A 24545-nucleotide genomic window follows, 5' to 3' on the forward strand; every position below is an offset into this window, starting at 1 on the left:
AGACTAAACTAGGGCCCAAGAAAGGTTAAATATATGAAACATATTATATATTATTCCTCCTCCTACACTGCACAACTCAAACCAACTGGCCTTGTCTTTGTCTGCATACATAACACTCCACCTCCTCTTTGTATACCTTTGTACTGGCAGAAAAAGTATAACATCTCCCACTTTCACTCCATAGAATCCCTCTTTTCTACAAGATACAATTCGCCTACCACCTTATACAAGAGGCCCTTCCTGATATGTTAACAGCAGGTACTTATCATGCATTCAAATACTTTGTATTTATATGTATGTAGTCTCTATATTTATTCTTTATGTACTTATTTACTTGTCTCTTTAATTACAATGTAATCTGCTTGAGGATAAGAATTTTCTTCATTCTTTGTATCTTAGATTCCCTAGCAGCTTGCATATAACAGGCACTTAATACTTGCTGACTGACTGATTCCAAAGGTAAGTTCAGTTATTTTCTACTTTATTTTCATGTAGAGTGTATTTTAATATTTGAAAAGAGGAAATTCAGGAATGTTATACCTTTAGCTCTGCTAATTTAAATAACTGATTAGACAGAATACAGCATTTCTCTAAAAGTGTTTGTATTTATTTAAAAAATATCTATTATAGAAACCATAATGCTTGAAATATGAGACAGCATAGTACAGTGGAAACAACGCTAGGTTTGGAGTCAAAGGACATGGGTTCCAATCTCGACTTTGCCACCAGTGGTCTATGGTATCTTTCTATAATACCACTCCCAGCTCTGATTCTATGGCCCCATGATCTTCACTTCAGGAAAACAAAGTTCTGAGAGGTGTCTTCTTCTTTCTATGAATGTATGGAGATACAATAACTGAAAGACTTTTCACTAGTAAAGGTGTGCTTGCCATGCCCCTCCCCACCTCCTACCCCTTTCGCCAAATGAACTCACAGTCGGCTGTTTGTGCAAATCCAGTAACTCCCGCACGTGACTCCTGAGTAGATTCTGGCACTTCCACATTTCATTGAGTGCCCTGTAAACACAGTTTTAAATTGGGAAAAGCACCAAAACAAAGTTATCAAACTTTAGCATCCTTCTCCGATAGGTATGTCTATCTCATAAATGTATCTACTTCTTTTAATCTTTCAAAAACCTGAAGCAACATCAAATTTGATTATATTCACTCTATTTAAAGAATTCTTTCAAATGAAGGTTAATCAAAATAAGAATTTGGTAAATTATTCTCTTAAGAAATGAGTATTATAAATAGGACAACATCTAAATAAAGTTGTGAATTAGTGAAAGTTTGTTTTCAGTGTTCTTAGCCTCCTTGTTCTGAGCTATTTTCTCCCCTTTACTGAAACACTCAGATGTTAGTACTACTGTATCATATACTAGGTCCCACTGCAAATCTGATTTTATGTAATTCATCCATGAGTAAAAGATAAAGGCAATGTTTAAGTCTCCTGTGAGTATATGTATTTTAATGGTGATTAAAGTCTTACAATAAAGAGAAAAATTTCCAAGAGTAAAATTTTAGGCTTGAACCAGTGAAAATCATATAACATGTCTATTTGGAGCATGGTGCCTTCCCCCAAAATTACATTGTATAGGCTTACTCTGTTTATAATCACGGGTTATCACTTGTTATAAACTGACGTGTCAAACTTTGCAAAAGCAGCAAATATTTAACTGATTTCACTGGATGAGCTATAAAAAGCAAATGTTTATTCAAAAGAAAGATGAAATAATTTAAATAATTTCACAAAATGTTTCAAACATACTCTATTTTATTATTAACTTACTTTACAGCATTTGGATCCAAGCTGGCATACAAATAATATAAACATTTCATTCTTTCTTCTGTTTCAAGATTGTGAGGGACAAGGTACTGAGCAAAGATTTTCTCTACCAACAATCTGTGAAAGGAAGAAATGAAATTAAATAACAATTCTGAACTTTCATAAAGAGTCACTGGGTTTTTAAGGAACTTTTTCACATAGAGCTAACATGTCTGCTAGTGACTTCTATATCCACGGAAATGACTAATTTTTTCATCAACATGACCATATTAATTGATTTACAGTTGTACTAGCATCTTGAAGAACCAGATGCTATTTGTGATTTTTTTTCCCTCAGGAGATCAGTCATGCCACATTCTTTGAAGCTATACCTTGAGTTTTTATACTCATTTTACTTCTCAGATGAGTAAGATAAATCAATTTGATTTCATTTCAGTTCTTTCCTAAATGATTGTACAGTCTCAATGAGGATATTCCACTTAGCATTGCTCCATGAATTTATATTTGATCTGGTAGGCACTCTATCTCTGTAATTCTCCATAACACAATGAGCTTGTCTTTAATGCTATACCAATACTACTTTAGCCATCTTAGTTTATTCTATATCCAAGTTAATGACAGTAGAAATCACAAATATTTCAGTGCAGATCAAACACTCTATCCCAAATGAGATTTCTATAACAGAATAACAAAAAAGAGAAATTTCTGAATTAACCTAACTAGCTAATTTAATTATTAAAACAATAGTTTTACCAGGGGTGGTTGGTGCATGCCTTGTATTCTCTGCTACTAGGGAGACTGAGGCTGGTGGATCATTTGAGCTACAGTAGGGCTAAAGCTGATCAAGTATCTGCACTAAACTCTGGCACTCACATGGTCTGCTCCCAGGAGCAGAAGTCTACCAGGCTGGTTAAGCCTGGAAGGGCAAACTGGCCCAGGTTAGAAAAGAAACAGGTCAAAGCTTCCATGGGCAAGCCAGGAGACGGAGAGAAAAGGTAGTGGGAGGAGGAAAGGGAGAAAGAGGGAGAGAGAGAGAGAGAGGGAAGGGGAAAGTGGAGGGGGAAAAAGAGAGAAAGAATCAGTCTTCCACAGAGGAAGACAGAATAACATTTGGAAAATGAAAACTGCCTTACTAGTTTGTGGGAAAATTATAAAAAAAAAGTAATATTCTTTTATCTAAACTCAAAGTATTTAAGTGAAGGTACATGTTTTTTTTTTATTATCATGACTAAACAAATTCTAAATTTGAAAAAATTAGCCATTATTATTGTTTAATAACAATTTGCACTGGCTTAGCATTTTAATGATGAAAATACTTTTATATACCATTATTATGGGAGAATAGTAGACTCACTTGTCATCAATGCTGTTTTGATAATATATGTGCAAAAGTTTATCCTTTATCCAGCTCACTTTCTCAGCAGCTTCCCTTCCAGCTTCCGCATGAAGACAGTATTTTTTATAAAGTTGGGCAAGGCCCATCATAGCTTCTTTTCGAACTCTCCACTGAAAAAAATATTTTCCTAGGTAAGTTTTAATTAAATATTCCAAAGCATACTGACAAGAGGGGCAAATACTAAGTTGAAGGTGGCCTTAACAACAGATACTATGTAAAGGAACCATTCCCAGGAACTCAAACTTCCAGCAGCCCAAAGAAGAGTATATTTCCCCACTGGTTTTTTGAGAAAGGCACAGAACCCCAGTGGAAACTCACAACTTATTTTAGGGTCACGCAACAGTGTTACACTAAAGGCTGGCTACAGTATACTAAACTCAACTAATCATCGATGTACATATATTCTACAAGGTGAGCCTTCTACCTGATGATCAGTATCTAAATCATGACATAACTAATTACTTTATGATCAACTGTTCTTTAATAATTTTGGGGGAAAAAAACACCAACAAACAATTTAGAAACCTGTGTAGTTTCATGTCATGTCATGCTAATGGTGACCAATGAAACAAACGTCCACACCGGGATAAATATTATTATATTATTTTATTATCTACCTTAGTGATATCAAATTATAGAGAATTTTCCAGAGTATTTCAATCAATTCTATAGAAAAAAGAAAACAATATTGTTTCAAATTTGCTGTGTCGCTTTAAAGGGACACCTTTGAGATTGATTACATTATGCTGAATTAAGCATGTCATACTCCTATAGAACTGTAAGCTTTTTGAGGAAGGGGTCAGCTTCTCATTTTCAGTTCTGTATCAATTACATATAGCAAGAACTCAATAAAAAATTTGCTAAAGTAAAACAAAATCGTGACAAATCAACTGGGGTTCTGATCAAATATTTAATTTACTCTATAAAAGAAAGGGCCATCATTTGAAGTGCATTAATCCGTTCCTACATTCTTTTGGAAATCTTTAAAAATTTTTTATGGCAAGACATTTTGGTCATAAAATAATCAAAATTTACTACCAAGTATACTAGAATAAGAGATGGAAGTAATTAATGCTTCATCTCCTATATAAAGTCTTTCCTGATCCTATTAGGTGCTAGTGATCCCCCCAAAAAACGTCCTTCAAATTACCTAATTTAGCTTGGATTCTTATAGTCTAGCCACTGCTCACAGGTGCTCAGATTCCTTAAGAGTCTGGCCAATATGGCCAATATGGTTTAATAAACCTCGTCTTTGGCTGAAAGAAGGCTTGGGTAGAATTCCAAACACAGCTAACGATGTTTTATCTTGTCATATCTGGACCCTGCAGTTTTTTTCTGTCAGGTTTGTGCCTTCCCTGACTAGAAATAACTGCCAAATCCCAAATTCTTCTCCAGCCAAGACTGCAAAGTACATGAGACACCCCCTCTCCCTAATCCCTTTCTTGCTCTGTGGTTGGGAGGGGATTTCCAAGCACCTAGCAAGGCTTGGCTTGGAAGTGGTTTTTGAGCCTGAACTCTCAGGTACAGTTTCTATTGATTTTTCCTTCCTTCCTTCCTTCCTTTCCCTTCTCGCCACCAAAAGTATACTTGCTTTAATTAAAAATAAAATTAAATAAATAAAATGAAATTACCTAGTTTACATTGCCTATTTATGTATGTGCATGTGTCCTCAAATAGGAGAAAATCACTTTAGGGGCAAGAACAATTTCACTTTTGTCTTTCAGTCTCCAGCACTTTATTGCCTTGCATGCAATAAGTATTTAATAAATGCTTGCTGTTCATGTAGTTCAGCTTACATTAATACAAACAGATGACATTTATAGTGTTTTAAAGTTTCCAAGTCATTTTACACATTATCTCATTTGATCTTGATAGGAACCTTTTGAGATAGGTAGTACTATTATTTCCATTTTACAAATTAAGAAACTGAGGCTCAAAAGAGGTCTAATAACTTGCTTAAGGTCATAAAACTACTAAGGGTCAGAGGAAGGATCTGAAGCCAGGGCTTTCCTGAGTCCAGTCCTCTATGCACTATACCATGCTACTTCTCTATAGATGAAGGAATTGAGATCAGTAATAAATACAGAATACACTATGACATCAAGCTGGTTAGTGGCAGAGTCAAGAATAGAACTCTTGTCTTAACTGCTAATCTATACTTATTTAAGAAAATATCTTTAAAATTAAAAGAAACAGAGCTAAAATATTTTCCAACTAGGGAGAAACTTTACAAACAACTGCATTATCCTAAGTCATAGAAGTAGTTTTTATTTTTTAGAAAAATCCACTGAATAAATCAGTCCAAGCTAACCACTAGGTGGAGTGTCACGTTATGAAGTATAATGCTACATGCAATTGAACAAGTTTTTTGTTGTTGTTCAAGTCATGTCTGACTCTCCATGACCCACTTTGGGCTTTTCTTGGCAAAGATACTTGAGTGATTAGCCATTTTCTTTTCCAGCTCATTTATAGATAAATAGCAGAGGTGAACAAAGTTAAGTGACTTGCTCAGGATCACAAAGCTACTAAATGTCTAGACAAATTAAAAATTTAACTGAACAAGTTAAATAGTATCAATTTTACATATTGGCCCACCATGTATGCATTTAAAAGTTATCATAACCCAAATAGTTGTAATCTTGAGATTAAAAAATTGGCTTTTTTACTCTTAAATTGTAATTATATCATTTTGGCCCATGAGGACTTATCAAGGCACACTAAAATCATTAATTGCAATTCCTTAGTTTAAAACTTCTGATACGTATGCCAGGGACATACTAGCTATTTTGCCTTCCATGTGATTTTCTTAGCTATCTACATTATTTCTAGGTGCTGTCACTACAGTTTCCTGTATTATATACCCATACCTCCAACTCAGTGTGCCTAAGGTAGAGCAACTACTTGCTTGACATTAGAAAAAGTATCTTAGCCTATTATTTCTCAATTTAGCTTAGTAATATACAAATATAAGCTGCTTCATGTGATTTTAGAAAGTATAATGTTCTTTCCTTCACTGAATCAAGAACTTAGCAATTGGATAGAACATTTCTAAAAACTTTCTTCATAAAAAGGAAATCCAGAGTGTTCATTATTATTCTATATTTCACCAAAAGGTAGATAGGTAAAGCAAAAGTATAATTCACTGATGTAGCTACTGGTTGTTAGTATTAATAAAGGTTGATTAAAGAGAGGAAACCAAATGAAATCTTCAAAATGCCTCAATCCATTATCTAAAAATAATCAAGAGTAGCTCCAGAGAAAATTCTGTATTCATTATATTCTTAGAAACATCTTAAAATTCAACTTAAATATAAAATATATTAAATAATTCTTAAAAACATGAATTTTTTTCTATTTGATATTCTGTTTAAGATCGATACAAATGATAAAATACAAAGATTAAAATTTCTAAAAGCTGTACCCGTTTGTCCAATGTTCTTTCTCTCACAAAGCCAAGTAACTGATCATTGACTAAAGAAAGGTCTCTTTTGCCAGCTGTTATTATAGTAACAATGACGTCATGACGAATAGCTTCTTCTGGATCATGAGACCTAACTTTCAAGTATTCTATTACAAGAGAAGGAAAAAAATGTTAATCAAGAAAGTAGATAGGTATTTAAAAAAAAAAAGATTACGCTTAAATTATTAAATAAATACTAAAAGGCCAGAGTATTAAGCTTTATTTCTATTATTGAGATGTTTTCAGAAAATATACAAGTGAAAATACATTTTTTGGGGTAAATACTCAATTTAGTATGTTAAGTACTTAAGTATAAAACTAAACAATATTGTGATTGTAAAATACACACATTATCAATAACAAAATAATGAAAATAATTTCAAAAGGGGCCTTTCTTTTCAATGATAAATATCACAACACAGAATTTCATTAATAAACACAGAATTTCTCTTACCTGGAAATGAAGCTATGGATTAAAGATATAATCTTTTTGAATAACCCATAACCTTACTATAAATAGTGATATTAAAATATTTCAATATCTTTATTACTCAATTAAAAAATTTATAATTCTTTTCTGAGGTACTTAAAAAAAGAAAACCCTCTCTAATGTACATAAAATTAAATTAGATAAAAATTGTCTTGTGTTTAATTTGATTAGAGGTAAATTAAAAGCTTTTGGCAAATAGCCTCTAGCTATGGATAAACAAAATTCATATGAGGTAAGGGATAAAAAGTGTTGTGAGCTCCAATGCCACAGTGTCCAATCACCACAGTACCAAACTAAATCCATTGGCCTGGATAAGCCAATGGAAAAGGAAAAAGGAAAATCTGTACCAAAACTCAACACACACCTCCTAAAACATAAAATTATTAGAATTATATTCAAATCATTTAAACAAAAATATCCATTAGAATTTTATTTGTATAAAGTCAGAGACGTATAACATTCAATAGCTACCTGAAAATTGCTAAGATCCATCCAAAAATTAATGAAAAGCCTTATATACTCCTTAAATTTACAAGAACACTTACCCCAATGTTGCTCATTTTAAATTCCCTATCTTACCTGTAAGGTCCTTTGCTAAGTCTGGGTGATTCATTAAACAGTGACTGGCAAATTTCACACTTTCTAACCTCACTGGAACATGAATGTCATTAAATCTACAAGGAGGAAATTGTTAAACATTAATTCTGTGTAAGTAGGTTTTCTTTCCACAAAAGATAAAAATATGCAAAATGTTTCATAAATCAATTAATGACTACAGAGCTTGCTGATGACAAGTTTCACTATAAACTTCAGAATGAACATTTAAGTATTTGAATAAAAAGCATTTGCTTATGAAAAAGTCAACAGTTATACAACAATAAATCATTTTTTAAAAAAAGTTTTATCAGTGCATTTTGCTTATATACTACAACAATTTTATACTTCTTGACTGACTCCACCTTTTTAAACAAGAAAAAGTCAACAAACGCAACTAACACAGTGATCACATAGTAACATTTGATGCTGGTGGATGGACCCTTACATCTCCACCATAAGGAAAGACGCTTATTTTATCATCTGTATTTTGTGTACTGTTCAATAAGTAAATCAGAGTTAAGCTACCTTTCGGTGTTTTTCTTTTTCATTTACATTACTGTATTAATTTTGGGGTAATTAATCCGCTGGTTCTGCTTACTTCACTCCTTAACAGTCTTTTAAAAGATTTGACTTAAGAATCCTTTATAAAAATAATAAATAATACTAGATTACCTTTGCTAAAGTTTTGGAATTTCTTGAAGTAACACTGGATAAAGTTTAAAATGATATTTTGTGTTTTTCTCAATATCATGCTTCATGAAAGCCTCTTTAAAAACTAAAAATTGATAAATACAATGACAAACCAAGTTTAGGACACACAGAGGACTGAAGTTGAATCATTCCACTCAACTCTTGCCAATGAGGTGGTAAGACTTAAAATCTATAATGAAACATGCATAACTGGACATGGCTAATGAAGGGATTTGTATTACTAAACTATATATATTTATGGTGAAGATTTTTTTAAAAAGTTCTACTAGGGGAACAGTGGGAAAGAAATAATAAAAGTTTGTAAAATAAATCTAAATAAACAAAAAGGAGAATAAATTAAGATAAACGCCCCACACACATTGATACAGAGATAAATATAGGTCCAGAGAGATATAGAAACAGATTTTAATTGGTTTATGTACTTTGGGCAAAATGGTTCATCCTGTTTTAGAATGTTAGTCCCAAATAGTAAGACCAATTTGTATTTAACTTTTTCAAATGTCTAAGTTCATTGGATGTGCTTAATATATATTAAAAAAGAAATAAATACAAAAATACATATTGATCTCACCCTTGAACTATATTGCAAAAGACTTCTGTTTGAACTTCCTGCCTTCAAGTCTCTTCCCACAGTCAGTTAATTCTTCAATTGCTATCAAAGTGATCTTTTTCTAAAATATAGGACTATCTTGACCATGCCACTCAAGGATTAAATAGCTTCCTAATACTTCTAGGATTAAATTAAAATCCTCTATTGGGGTTTTAAAGCCCATGATAACCTAGACAGTTCCTCCTTTTCCAATCTTGTGACATTTTATTTCCCTCTATGTATTCTACCTTCCAGTGACACTATCCTCCTTGTTGTTCCTTACGCAAGACACTCCTTCTCCCAAGTCACTGTATTTTCACTGGCTGTCCACCTGGCTTAGAATGCTCTCCCTCCTTGTCTCTGCCTCCTGGATTCCCTAAAATCTCAGCAAAAATTCCATATCCTTCAAGAAATTTATCCTTCCTGGTCTCCCTTATTACTAATGCCTTTTTTCTAAGAGCAGCTCCATTTTATCCTATATATATATATTTTGTTCATACATAATTGTTTGCATGTTGTCTTTCTTATTAGAATGTGAGCTCCCTGAGTTTAAGGGATGGGTTTTGCCTTCCTTTGTATCCTCAGTGCTTAGCATAGTAAGTACTTAATAAACATTTGTGGAAGGAATAATTGACTAAATTTAATTCTACTCCTTCTATTTTTAAATCATTACCAAACATTTTCTGTTTCTTTATATCAGGGACTATGCTAAGTTTTTAAAAAATCACAAATTAAAACTTATGAATTATAATGCTTGTAATCACTGACATTTTCATCTGCAAGTACTTTTTTTTTTTGAGGAAAAAAAAATTGTGTTAGAGATTTACTTGGCCACAGATATATAATCATTATTTCCGGCAGCAAGGAAATTGTCACTATTTTAATTTATTAAGAGACCTAATGAACCGACAAACATCAATTTAATAAAAATAATAAAGTAGGAATCCCTTATAGTCCAACATAATAAATCCATATTTATGTGACTAAGCAATGTCACATGAAATGTGGTAAAACTGATCTAAATACACTGAAATTAAAATAATGGAAACAGAAATGGCAGAGGTACATCTTTGCTTTCATTCAACTGCAGACAGACCATGGCAGGTAAGGAAAACTGTGATATGATACCTTATTCAGGATTTACAAAAGACATGGTTGATGACTGGGGTATCTTTCCTTGGGTATAAGTAACTGGGGTTAATCTTAGTGATGGAGAAGTTATTCTTGAGAAACCTATCAGTTTAACCTAACATAAGATATAGCTGACACATAGTAAGGTGTAACTGTAACTATTCAAGATTAAAATACAAATAACAAAAAGTTTTTACTTTTCCTTGAAGTTTTGAAGCCAAGGAAGCATTTAAATAGAATATAAGACATCATTCAATAACTTACTTTTTCTAGCTTTATGAAAACACAAAGTGGGAAAGAACCTTATTAAGATGATAGAGACTTGTCATTCAAAGTCCTTCAAAAAATTGTGTATTGCAAACTAAGTATGGTTAGAAAAACAATGATCATTGTACAATGTACAAGTCTGATCATGCTGAAAAAGTCCAGTCACAGGACCACGGAACGACCGGCTCACAGAACTGGAGCTGGACAGGTAATGAGACGCCACCTAGTCCAAATTCTTCATTTCCACAGATCAGGGAACTGAGGCCCATGATAAACTAAGGGTCAGAGGAAGGATGGGAAAGCAGGTATTCCTGACTCCAAGTTCAGCAATTGATTCACTGTCCACAGGGCATATTCAGTCATACCATTAGATCCAAACCAGTGTTCCCAGACACAGCCACTGATACATGAAGAAATTGCTATAGTGATGTCTCTTAGACAAATTATTTTAAACTATGACCATTATAGATTCGGTTACAAGAATTGATTCAAAACCTAAATGAGGGATTGTGAACATCTCCAAATATTGCTGACTACTGATGCTTGACAAAGATAACACTATTTGAGGGTTAATTAGGTAGAAATTCAGAATTCATGATATATCTTCTCTTACCTTCCAAGAAAACACTGCCAAAGAGGCCGATTCTGTGTTGCCAAATCAGAATCTTTAGAACCAAACAATTTAGCTAGCAATCGAACCACAGCTAAACGCTCTTCTCCATCGTTGCTCTAAAAAGAGAAAAAGAACAAATGAATTACACAATTCATCAAATGACAGGAAATCCCAAGGTGAAAGCCACTCACCCACTAACCAGCAACTTCATATTCCTGCTAATTACAGTGAAAATCACAAAATTATTTAATAATTTTTGTATTCTTTTACTATTGGCATTGGGAAAAGAACACTAGACTACAAGTTAGTAGATGACCTTGGCCAAGTCACTTCACTACCTGTCTCTGCCTTTCACATTTACAAAATGAGGGCTCCTTTTTTTTAGCTCTAGGATTCTCAAACCTTTGGCTACACTTCTGATTCTTGAAGGACTAATTTTTCCTCTTTGGGAATTATTCAGTCCTTTGTCTTCTCCCTCCTATTGCCCTTAGAAGTATTGGAAGGAAGGGAGAGGAAATCTGTTTCATTGCTTGTTTATAGCCTCCAAAAGGCAATGCAGCATGGTGGAAGAGAAGCTTGTCTCAAAGCCAGTTATCTGGGTTTAAGTACCTCCTTTGACAAATAAAGGCTATGTCAAGTTGCTTAATCTTTCAATGACCTAGGCAACTCTCTACAATTTCCAGTTATATAGAAGGTATCAACCTGCATTTGTGGAGAGTTTCCTCATCAGGGAAAACTATATCAACAAAATCACAGGTCCAATCTCTACCACTATTAGACCCATCAAAGAACAAGGCAGTGAAAAAATTTTCAAAACTACCACTTAATAGCAACTTTTGTAAAGACATGACAGAGAAAATGGAAAGTGCTTCTTTTATTTGATACTTCATTGCATTTATGACTTCATTAATTCCTGCCAATACATCACTCACACACACACACACACACACAACAAAACTCATCCATGCCTTCTGATGCTATTTCTTGTCCATGTCCTACTATTAAGAGCTTCACCAAACATTTTAGGATGCTTTTTCATGCTGTTTCTTACTATTGTGTAGATATCAATGAAGCACACAAGCTATCAATAGGTTATCCATTGCTTTTTAACCATCTTTTATAATCATATCTCCCTGATAATGTTCTGAGAAATTCTGTTGGCAAAATATTGTAGCTGAATCATGCCTACGATTTGTCCTTGCAACTTTAATTCCTGATGAAACCCTAATTATATTCATATAAAATAATATCACTTAGTTTCAAAGAAGAAGTACAATTTAAGTGTCAGAGAAACCAACACATTAAGTTCTCAACTGTATATGCATATGTGTATTTATAAATTAACTGTCTCTTGAGCCCATTATGATAAAGGATAAATGATCCAGGAAAATTAATTTTGGCAGCAGGCAGTGTAGTAAAGGATCTCCTATTCACAATGCAAAATGGTTAATGGAGTTAAAGGGCAGAAAAACTCAGTTGAAAGAAGGCTATTTATTGGTTTCCTGTGTTACTCTACAAGGCGGGGAAGGGGGAAGGGGGGGAGGAGAAGCAGGAAAGGGCCAACTTATGATTTCAAAGGTATAGGGAACATGCACTGAGAAAACTCCTTGTATCAATGCAAATTGGCAAATACTGTGTCTTAAAGAGATGCTTGTAGTACTGAGGGTTAAGTTACTAATATAAGGTCAAAGAGTCAGTGTGTATCAGAATCAGGATTTAAAACCAGGTCTTCTGGACTTGAGACAGCTTTATTATTATGGCTATGCCATTATTATGCCAAAGCTGCCTTTCCAGTCAATCTATACAATAAAACAATTGTGCTCTAGGCTCATTGGTGATTTGTTTTTACTTTCATGTAGCATTGAAGTTAGGCTCAGATACTGGACGATATTAAAAAGTAAAAATGCCTTGATTCTCTGAGAAAACTAGCTCAGTATCCAAAAGTATTTATTCAGTGCCTAAATGTAGTGATCACATTCATATTTCAGTGCAGGTTGAAAACAACATTGGAATCTAAAAAGTAGTATAATAGAGAGAAATAGTTACGCATAAATGATAGAAGGAAAAGAAACACTGAGTAATAAAATTTATAAATTTCACATTTAAAACAAATTTTTACTTGCAAGTTTTTGCTTTTCAAAAAATTTTACCTTTATATTACTAGCAAGTCACTGTAACAGTCTCTGCCCCGAAGGAGCTTACATTTCACTGGATTGATACAGCATTGAGAGAGCTCAAAAATACCATGTGGTGCTTTGAAGAAAGCAAATGTTTCTGAGAGGGAGAAGGGAGGTGGGAGTGCATTATAAGGAATGAGGATAACCTATACAAAGATACAGAAATGTTCAATGCCAAATTTGTGGAACAGCAACTCGTTCAGTTTGATGGAATGTAGAATATAGAAAAGAGTGATGTTAAATGAGTCTGCAAACACCAGCTAGAGACAGAATGTGGGGATTAAATGCTAAACTGACAAATCAGTATATTACCTACAGGCAAGAGGGAGTCACTGAGAATTCCTGGGCAAGTGAGTAATATAGTCAATCTTTTGCTTTCTGAAGATGGTTTTGGTCCCTGTAGGGAAGACGGATTGGACAAAGGAAAAAATGGAAACAGAGCTTATAATGAAGTAATAAAAGCCTGATCTAGGTGGCCATTAGAATAGAGAAAGAAGGGTAGATGTGAGGGATGTTGTGGTCAATGACCGAAACTGTATATGGGAGTGAAGGTAGTAACCCCAAGGTTGTAAGACTGATTGACTGGATAGATGGCGGGGTCTTCAAGAGAAAGTCTGCAGAACAAAGTAATGCACTGGGACCTGATTGAGATATTGAAAGGATATACAGATCAAAATGTCCAAAAGACAACTGGTGATGATATTGAAGCATAGAGAGCTCATGGAGCTGATGAGATCACCAAAAGGAGAGGTTGGAGATTACCAACAAAGAAGACTGAAAAAGTAACAGTAAGATGGGTAGGATACTCAAGAGTGAGCAGCAAAGTGTGGTCAATACCATCAAAAAATATAAGAATGAAGAAGGATGAAAACAAAGAAGAGGCTATCAAAATTAGCAGTAATAGCATATTATTACCAATCTTTCAATGAGAACAGTTTCAGTGAAATGAAACCAGATTGCAAGGGGCTGAGAAGGAAGTGGAAGAGAAAGAATTTGAAGCAACACAACAAGAACAAAACCCAAGTATTCTCATGTTGCAGTATATTTAATACTGAATGTTATTTATGTGCCTATTTGGGAGATGATAATATCAGCTAGCATTTGTATGGCGCTTACATGAAAGGCAATGTACTAAGCACTTTATAATTATTATCTCATTTGGTCCTCACAACAACCCTGGGAGGTAGGTGTTATTATCCTCATTTTACAGATGGGGAAACTGAGACAAACAGAATTTAAATGACTTGCCAAGCAAGACAGAGTAGTATGTGTCTGAGGTTAAATTTGAACTCAGGTCTTCTTGACTTTAGGCCTAGTGCTCTGGGTGGTCATAGTGGCAATATGGTGCCATCTAGCTGTGGATGAAGAGGCAGTGTAGCATAGAAAAATGAGGAATAAATAGCTCTGGAGACAAAGACTTGAGTTCAAATCCCAACCACCTACATGATCTTGGGTAAATAAATCTTAGGCCCTCAAGTTTCCTCATTTGTAAATTAAGAGGGTTGAACTAGATATACCCTCTAAGATTCCTTCCAAATCTAAATTTATGAACCTATAATGAAAGATGAATAGGTACATAATTTTAATCTTTTAAAAATATTATAAATTTAATAACCATCGAGACAAATTTCTAATCAAACATAAAATAAGCAATAAAACAGTGTATGAGACACATAACATTTAAGAGTAGAATCAAAGAAATTAAAGAAGCAAAAACCGAAATTATTGTCTTTTTCTAAGCTTATATAAAATTTTGCTGTATTTGGTTTTGTACTTTAAATATATATATATATATAGATATAGTATATCTAGATTATATTTGCAGTTGATAGAACCTGCTGATCTTAAATTATATCACTTCATACAGTTCTTTCCATTCCCCAAGAGATAAATGATCAAGAGACACATTAAAAAGTTCTCGGAAGGATGGAAAACTATTAATAGCTATATGAAATAATATTCCAAAAATAACTAATATTAAGAGAAATGCAAATCACAACAACTCAGAGGTTTTACCTTGCACCCAGCAAATTGGCAAAGATGTCAAGAGATGGGAACAGTCACTATTGGAGGGGTTGTAGAAAGAGTCACACTAATGCATTGTTGGTGAAGCTAGAATTTGGTCCAATCATTCTGGAAAGGACATCTGAAATAATGCAAAAAAAAAAAAAGTGCTTATAGTATTTTTTCTTTGATCTGGAAGGTTTGGATTTTGGCTAGCATGTTCCTGGGACTTTTCATTTTGGAGTTTCTTTCAGGAAGTGATTGGTGAATTCTTTCTATTTCCACTCTGCTACTAAGAGATTTGGGCAGTTTTCTTTTAAGATTTCTTCATGTATAGTCTCTTTTATTTTTTTGGTCATGATGTTTACAGAGTCCAGGGATTCTTAAATTTTTTCTCCTTGATTTTTCAGATCAGTTGCTTTTGCCATGAGATGCCTTACATTTTCTTCTAATTTTTTTTTCAGTCTTTTGACTTTGATTTAATATCTCATCTCATGAAGTCATTGCCTTCTAATCAGTCCGTTATGGTTTTCATAGTATATTGCTTGAACAAGGTATTATACCTCTCATGCCAAGTTGTTAACTTCCCTTATCAATTCTTTCTTGCATGGCTCTTATTTCTTTCCAATTTCTTCTTCATGTGCTTTCATTTCATTTATAAAAATATTTTAAAAATTTTTATTAAAAAAAAAAACCTCTTGCTTCATCTCTTTCAGGAATTCTAGTTGAATTTGTGCTCAAGTTGTGGTTTTTCTGAGGCACTGCCTGTAGATATTTTGGAGTTATTCTCTTCTTCTGCATTTGTGCCTTGAGCATCCTTGCCATCCTAATAGGTCTTTATGAGCTCATTCTTTTTTTGTTGGCTCATTCTTCCAAGTGACTTCCTGATTTTGTTCTTGAAGTTAGGGGGTGGGTTCTGGAACACTGTTGCTGCTTTCTCGGGGTACTTGTTATTTAGTTATTTTTCAGTTGTGTCCAACTTTTGGTGACCCCTTTTGTAGTTTTCTTGGAAAAGATACTAGACTGGTTTGCCTTTCCAGCTCATTTTACAGATGGGAAAACTGAGGCAAACAGGGTTAAGTGACTTGCCCAGGGTCACAGAGCCAGTAAGTATCTGAGGCTGGATTTGAACTTAGCTCTTCCTGAATTGAGACCTGACACTCTATCCACTGCAGCACCTAGTTCCCCTACTTCTTAGGATACTTAGTGTTATTCCAGGCTCGCAGGGATAGCACTCAGGCTAGGGATCTACAAATTTCACTGCTATCAAAGTGGTCTAGCCAATGGCCCCAGTCTGAGCTGTAGGTGAGTTCTCTACCTGGGTTTCAGTCTTAGTAACAGAAGAACACTGCTAGACTCGGCCTTTATGAGCCAGGTGGAAAAGTTTGCTGGTTCAGAGTTATAGAACTGTAGGCTCCCCTTTGATCTGAGATTCCTGCTCTGATTATTCTTCTGTAGGCTGGCCTAGATGCTAGAACTGAGACCCGGCTTGGGGGTCTAAGCCACATTTCTGCTGTTTGCTTCTGAACTTCTTCCTCTCAGCCCAGAGACCCCCTACTTAGGAACACCACCTCAGGGCACAAATCCTCTTCTTCAGTCCACCCTGTAGCTTGTTCCATTCATATATGTCTGTGTTTTTACATCAACACCAAATGGTTTCGGTGACTAGAAGGGCTATTCGCCCTTCATTCCTATCCTTTTTTCATTTTTCCCTGATACTCTAGATATTTTGGTTTTCCAAATGAATTTTGCAGCTATTTTATCAAGTTCTGTAAAGTATCCTTTCGGTAGCCTGACTGCCATAACATCAAACCTGTAGATTAAATTTTAGTAGAACTGCCATTTTGATTATATTGACCTGGCCCAGTCGTCACACTGAAGATTCCTCCAGCTATTTAATTTGTTGTTTCCTGAAAGTATACTTTGTAACTGAATCTATACAAGCATTTCATGTACTCTGGCAGACTAATCTCCAAATATTTTATGCATTTTGTATTTACTTTGAATGAGATTTCCCTTCCTATTACTGCTTCTTGGGTATTAGTATTATATGAAATGCTGTAGGGTTTTGTGGATTTATTTTGCAGGCTGCAACTTTGCTCTAGCTATTGATTTTTTTCAACTAGTATCTTTGCTCATCCCCTAGGACATTCTAAGTAAATTATCATGTCATCCATAAACAAAGAAGGTGAAAGGAAGAAGAAAAGCATTTATTAAGCACTTACTATGTATGCCAGGCATGGTGCTAAGCATTTTATAAATATTATCTTATTTGATCCTCACAACAATCCTGTGAGGTTGGTGCTACTAGTATCCTTTATTTTACAGGTGAGGAAACTAAGGCAGAAAGCAGTTAAGTGATCTGCACAAGTTCACATGGCTAATTTGAACTCAGATTTTCCTAAGTTGAGGTCAAGCTAAATTTCAACTCAAGTTTTCCTGACTATAGGCCCAGCGTTCTATCCACTGAACCACCTAGAAGCCACCAGTTATACATACCTTTAGCTTTTTTTTAATGCCTGTAATTTCTTTCTTTTGTCTTATTTCTATTACTAGCATTTCTAGAACTATGTGAAATAACAGGCGGAAAGTGGGCAGCCTTGCTTTACTTCTGTACTTTGAGAGGAGTGTGCATCTGTGCTTTACAACTATATATAATATGAAAGCTTCTTGCTTATCTCCACTGAATTCATTGACCCTTACTTATGATTTGGGATATCATTTTTTATAATATTAAAAAAAAGTCCCCTCTTCCACAATACTTTGCAAGGTTTTTTGTGTGTTTTAAAGCATAAGTGACTTATACTTTGCCAAAGACTTTGTCTCCACCAATTGAGATAACCATGTGGGTTTGGATATCTGGATAACATAATTATGTTGATTATTTTCTTAGTGTTGAACCATCTTCACCCTCTAAAGAACAGAGAAGCTTCTGTTTAATAAGTGTGAAGCACAGGCTCCTAAATAATCTGAAATAATACAGACAGAAAAACACCTGTGGCTGTGAGAGTTATGCTACATGGCTATTTTTAGGCAACATGATAATTTTTTTATGTTTATTTTATTAAAATATTCTTATTATTAAATACTAAAACTGATTTCAAACTATTCTAACAAAGTAGTAATTATCAAACTACCTCTACTGACTTTTTTTTTTAAAAAGTAGATCAGTGGAATGGCCTAGAAAACCAAGTCCTCAAAAAAGATGCACAAAACAGTAGAGTGTCATAAAATTAAGACTAAAAGCTATGAAGGCAAGGCCTTTTTAATTTAAAAAAATCCCAATGGGAAAACTGAAAAGCACTCTAAGCAAGAATAAGTTTAGATCAACCTGTGAAAACCTATTCCTCAATAAATTCCAACTATATAAAAGATGTTAATATAAGAAAACCATAACCCCAAATGAGAAGAGACTGAAAGCTTCTTTCTTTCATAATAAGTTTGGGAGGAAATTCATAACCAGACAAAGGACAGAATAGATGATAAAATAAAAAAGACAATCTCAATTAGAGAATAATTTTAAAAATCAGAATAATTGGGATAAATTTGAAGGATGAGAGATCTTGTCATCAAATTGTTCTGTTATAAAGTCTGACATACAACATCCATATGCAGTTGACACAAATATACTCAAAATTCATCCTCAGACCTAGATGGATGGACTTCTGCAATTCCTTTGAACATCGTAATGCTTTGATACTGCCTAGTTATTTTTCCCATTGTACCACAAAGCCTATCCACATGGATACAATCAAAATTCCTCTTACATGCCTCTCTCAAGCAATTTTCATAATCTAATTTATAATAAGGAAGCACCGTATCTGCAGTTTTGTCTACTCTCTTCCTGCTAGGTGCAGTTAAGTTGCACCATAGTGCATAGAGCACTGGACCTAGAGTCAAGAAACCTAGCCTCAGAAAGTTACCGCCGTGTGACCTTGGGCAAGTGACTTAACTTCTGTCTGCCTCAGTCTCCTCAACTCTAAAATGGGAAGAATAATTTACCTCCCATGATTGTTATGAGGATAAGATGAGACAATTGTAAAAAGCACTTTGCACAGTGCCTAGTACATAGTGGGCACTATATAAATGCTCATTCCCTCCCATCAAGGAAATGAAAATTAAAAAAAAAAAATTAAAATTCTGCCTCACCTCACAGCCATTGAACTGGTAAGGATATTAAAAAATAAGAAAAATCATTCTTTGAGAGGCTACAGGAAGACAGGAATGCTAATCTGTTGCTGATGAAGTGGCAGAATTTTTTGAGCTACTGTGGAAAACAATTTTAAATTATACAAGCAAAGTTATAATTGTTCGCACCCTCTAAACCAGACATATCACTCTTGGGTCTGTGTACCAAGGAGGTTATTAACAACAGACTATACACAAATGTCCAAAGTTGAAAAAAAAAAGTGTGCCTAGCAATAGGCAAATGGTCAAACAGATTATGACATGTGAATGCAAAGAAATATTACTATATTATAAGGAACAACAAACATAAATCCAAAGACATAAGAAAACTTGTACGGACAGTTTACGACCATGACAACCACCACCACCAAACATTTATATAGCACTTACTATGTGCCAAGCACCATGCTAGGCTCTTTAAAACTATTATGCAATCATTTGATCCTGGGAGGCAGGCGCTATTACCTCCATTTTAGAAATGAGGAAATGGAGGCAAAGTGACCTGCCCACGATCACATAGCTAATGAATGTCTGAGGCCTCTCTCTCCAGGCTTAGCGCTTTATCCACTGCATCACCTAACTGAAGTTCAAGGACATATCCCCTTCTTTCTGTGACTTCTTTTAGGGAATGTACTTTGCAAAAATTTGGTGGCAAGTATTTTTGGCCACATGGTAGGCCTTTAATAAATGCAACTAAATTCAATTACCTGTTGTGTCAACACACAAGATAATAATGAATTTTTTAAAAATTAAACCTTTAAACATAGCCTCTCGTAGTCTGGCCCTTTTGAGCACAAAAGTATTGTCTACTCTGTTCTCTCCTTGATCCTATTCCTTCTTGGATGCCTCCTCTGACCCTGGGCTTTCAAAGGCATTGGCAAATGCAGATTCTACCAAACTAGAAAGGCTTCACATATAGTGCCACTGACACAATGTCTGCTGCCTGGGGACAAGTATAGAGAAGCACACTGAAGATATGCGACAGTAGGCTTCAAAGTAAAGCATTTCACAACAACCCAAGAACCAGTCATACACAAAGGTGCATAGATTAAAAATAATTCAATCTAGTCTAGCGGTAGCTATCTGTTAGAATTTGTTGAAGGAGTCAGGATATTTGAAATCTCATTCTTACTCCTAATGTCTGAGGGCAAATAACTTAACCTGACTTCTCTTTGCTCTTTGAGTCTGTAAAATGGGGGTGATAAAAACATTTACAAAGCATTTTACACAAATTTCTTTACATATATTATCTCAGCTGAACATCTCAACAACCTTACAAAGTAGGTAGTGGTATTATAATCCTCATTTTACAGATAAAGGAAACTGAAGCACAAAGTTTAAATGCCCTGGTCTAAATTATGCAACCCAGGTCCTGTGATTACATCACAGTATTAGCTATACTCACATTACAGGAGTGTCCTAAGTGACACTTAAAATAATGTCTATAAAAGGCTTTGAAGAAATATAAAACATGATACACCTGTAAGATATTGTTATTTTTCCACTGGATTAGAGCAGAAGGAAAGATGTACTCCAAAGCCATATATACTAGATCCTTGCACCAAGGAATAGCCTAATGTTGCTAAGCCCCATTGAATAGAATCCTACAACAAACCTATCCTCCATCAAAGATGACTCTATAATAACAGAATTAGAACACATCTACATTATTTTAATATTTATTTTTGCCATTGTTCTTTCCACTAGGTGCAGATAATAAAAAAATGAATATATTATAAAATATAGAATATAAATAACAATTGTGCAATTGTTTTGAAACATATAGATTATTTAATATCTCATTAATCAGGAATAGAATTAATGAATAATTTATTGACATTCATTTTACCAGTAATATGTTTTAACTTATGTTCTATTTCATAATCATAACAAAACATTCTTAATTGTGTAGTACACATCTTTTTTTTTTTAATTACAAAAAAGGTTCAAGAAAACTATGCAATCCTACCTTTAGTTTGAATTCAAGTTGTGGCATAACAGAGAGCAATAAATGAGGATCTATGGCAAAGAGTTCCTGTATCAGATCAAATACATGTTCTGATAAATCACTTACTGAAGACCTTCCCAAAACCAGAACTTGGTTGAAAAACTGTAAAAAAGTTAAAAAAAATTACCTCATCTTAACACAGCTTGCAAAGTTTTCTTAAATAATGCAGTAGATTTTGGCCATGAGAATTAATCAAGGAAAGGTGACATTAAAATATTCAATGCAGTTCTTGTTTTGGCAGCAGATATACTAAAACACGCAAAACATTACTAATAATCAACAATTTGCAATTCTACCACGTAACAGAACATTGCAGTTTTGTTCTTAAATTTCTAGCATATAATGGAACAGATCTTATACTTGACTCATTTAATACCAGACTAAAATCCTTCACAAAGCCTATAAACAAGTATTTTGACTCAAAAGAAAAAAAAATGCAATGTCTACATAAAATCCGATTACAATATACATCGGTATAGCAAAGATATATGATTATGTTGGCTTAAGAATGTCCTCCTTTACAGGTAAGTTATCAAGAGTTACCTGAGTGTCACAGAGGTTCAGTGATTTGCATATGGTCACATATTAAGCATTAGTGTCAGGAGTTGAATTTTTGCACAAATAAACGGTCTTCTTGACCAAAAGTTCAACACTCATTACACAAAGCTGTTCTAACATCATTACAAAGAAAGTTTCCATAAAACAAGGTTACTAAAGCAGGAGAAATTTTTTGTTGATCTTATTACAAAATTAAATAATGAATAACTACAACTTTTTTTTCCTGATCTATGTCCTTGGAACAATCTAAGAACATTTTTAAAAAAAGTATTAGTTTGCATTTAAATACAAAGAAAGGAAAGCTAAGATCTTTACACTTTCTTTGTTCTATCAATTTTCATCGCTTCCTATCTCAAACATCTAGAACTTGGAACATTAGTCCTTTAAGGCTTCCAAAACATTAGTTCCTACTTCATTAGTCCACAACACCCCACTCTAAAGATACAGTGGCTAGAAAAAGTAAAAGGTAGTGAAGGTAATAGTAAGTATATAGCCAAAGTACTTTTCATTTTTTAATTCACTAAAAAGAGTTAAGGTATTATCTCTGTTTTATTTTTGAAATAAAGTTAAAAGGAAATATAAAAATTCTCCAGGCTATGAATATGATTTCTTGCAACATATTTATGTGGACAAAATTATACATGAAGGAGTAATTTGTAAAATTCTTGGAATTCCTTATAAAAAATTGACTTCTTTTCCATTCCTGTTAGTAGATTTTTTAATGTGAAATAACATTATAGATATTATCCTCAACTTTCAGCTAAAATGATCAAGACAGTGATATATAAACAAGAAACCACAAATATCCAACATAACTGTATTTGTCTTTGAAAAGTTATTATACTTTATGTAATATAACTTCAATCTTAAGAAATTCATTACAATGAATTTTATTACAAATACTATGATCTTAAGCTTATGTAAGTGAATTGCTTTAAAACCTTAAATGTTAAGTTTCATACATATAATACAAGAGTGGAGAATGTTTTTTTTTTCCTATTGATGGTCCTGAATCAAAGAAAAAAAGTAATCACAATCACATAAGTAAAAATTTTTGTTGTTTTATAAAAGGAGGAAATATGAAGAGCTTTATTGATCAATCTTTATCTGAAGAACAGTGCATATGAAATGTGATTTAATAAATGTAATAAAACAAAATAACAATATCTATTATATAAAATTAGAAGGCTTTTGTACTGATCAAATCAACATGGATAGGATTGAAAAGGATACAACCTGTGGGCAAAAACTTTTGCATTAAGTGATTCAGATCAAATTCTAACAATACATCACTTTATATCTAACAAGCTGGATAATATGCTGAAAGATGGGAAAACTCATTGTTGGAAGACAGGTTCAACTATTCTGGAAAACAATTTTGAATCATACAGAAAAAGTTGCCAAACTCTTCATACCAAGGAGGTTGACATCAAAAAAACTAATGTGTATATAAATTTCATAAGTAGTCTTATACAAAAAATTGGATACAAATTATTTGCTTGGGTGTTTGTCAAGAAACACTTTTCTATCAAAGCAAAATGTATGAATAATTTTTGAGATGCTCAGAAGGGATCAAATCCTAAAAGTTCAAATTTATAAATTATAGATTAAAAGTTGAAACAGGTACATACATTAGCAATGGATGCCTCAATGATCTGGACTGTTCTTTTCAGTAAGACTTTTGCAAGATCAAATGCTTGTTTATTTAGGTTCTGAAATAAAGAATGAAAAGGATTCACAGTACAAAAAATGAATGCAATTTGATGGAAAATACCTTCTATTGATCTGGAGTAAATATCACCATGAGAAAATTCCATTCTTTCCATCCACCAAAATATCAAGTACAACATTAGTGGGCACAGATATTCACTCATAATCAAGTAAATGAATCGTATAAAAAAAAGTTAACTTTCTGTTCTCCCCTCTTTTATCCAAATGGCCAAATGAACCTGAATGCAGAAATCTGATAAACCAAACCATGAATCCAATTTGAACCAAATATAAATCTTTTATTGAGCTGAAAGCCAAGCCATTTGAACTACTAATAAATTGTACCTATTTCCTACATCTACTAAATTAGAATACTAAAATATTTTTTATCCAAACTGACATTTCATTTATTTTTGTAAAACGCGGCTTAAAAATCATTTGCTATTACAGATTAATTGCTCTTCCATTCTTAGTCCACATTAATTGCTCATCTTATCTTTCCCTATGGAACTAAATGTATCAGACATCCAACTGTTCTCCCTCTTAGAACCTGATTCAAAGCTCCAGGGTTTCTTTCTTTTGAATGGCTGCCATGCTAGCTTGTTAAAGTATATTGAAGCTAATATTCCTAAAATGTTAGGTCTCAGGTGAAAACAGGTCAGGCAAGTCACTTAATGTGTTTGGCCCTCAGTTTCCTCCTCTGTAAAATGATATGGTTGTATAATATGAACTCTAATATCCCTTCCAGCTCTCTATGATACTATGTCTTACATTACCCTTAAAAGTATATTTCACTGACAATTGTAAACTCTCTAATCCAAAGTCTACAAGCAATAGACTATATTCACTGAAACAAAACTC

At 33.7% G+C, this 24545-nt stretch overlaps 1 protein-coding gene across 2 annotated transcripts in view; it reads right to left on the reverse strand.

The window, feature by feature from the left end:
* The window catches only part of PDS5A (PDS5 cohesin associated factor A), a 147328-nt gene that overhangs the window by 55735 nt on the left and 67048 nt on the right, over positions 1-24545 (reverse strand). For both annotated transcript variants that reach the window (XM_027836150.1, XM_027836151.1), the window contains exons 7-14: positions 23606-23686; positions 21378-21518; positions 11040-11155; positions 7711-7805; positions 6603-6748; positions 3140-3291; positions 1789-1902; positions 935-1016 (exon numbers count right to left, since the gene is read on the reverse strand). In XM_027836150.1, the coding sequence (XP_027691951.1) occupies positions 935-1016; positions 1789-1902; positions 3140-3291; positions 6603-6748; positions 7711-7805; positions 11040-11155; positions 21378-21518; positions 23606-23686 (927 nt within the window). The remainder of the gene's footprint in view (positions 1-934; positions 1017-1788; positions 1903-3139; positions 3292-6602; positions 6749-7710; positions 7806-11039; positions 11156-21377; positions 21519-23605; positions 23687-24545) is intronic.

Source organism: Vombatus ursinus, unplaced genomic scaffold, assembly GCF_900497805.2.
Source record: "Vombatus ursinus unplaced genomic scaffold, bare-nosed wombat genome assembly UNPS02014818.1, whole genome shotgun sequence".
Lineage (NCBI taxonomy): Eukaryota > Metazoa > Chordata > Mammalia > Diprotodontia > Vombatidae > Vombatus > Vombatus ursinus.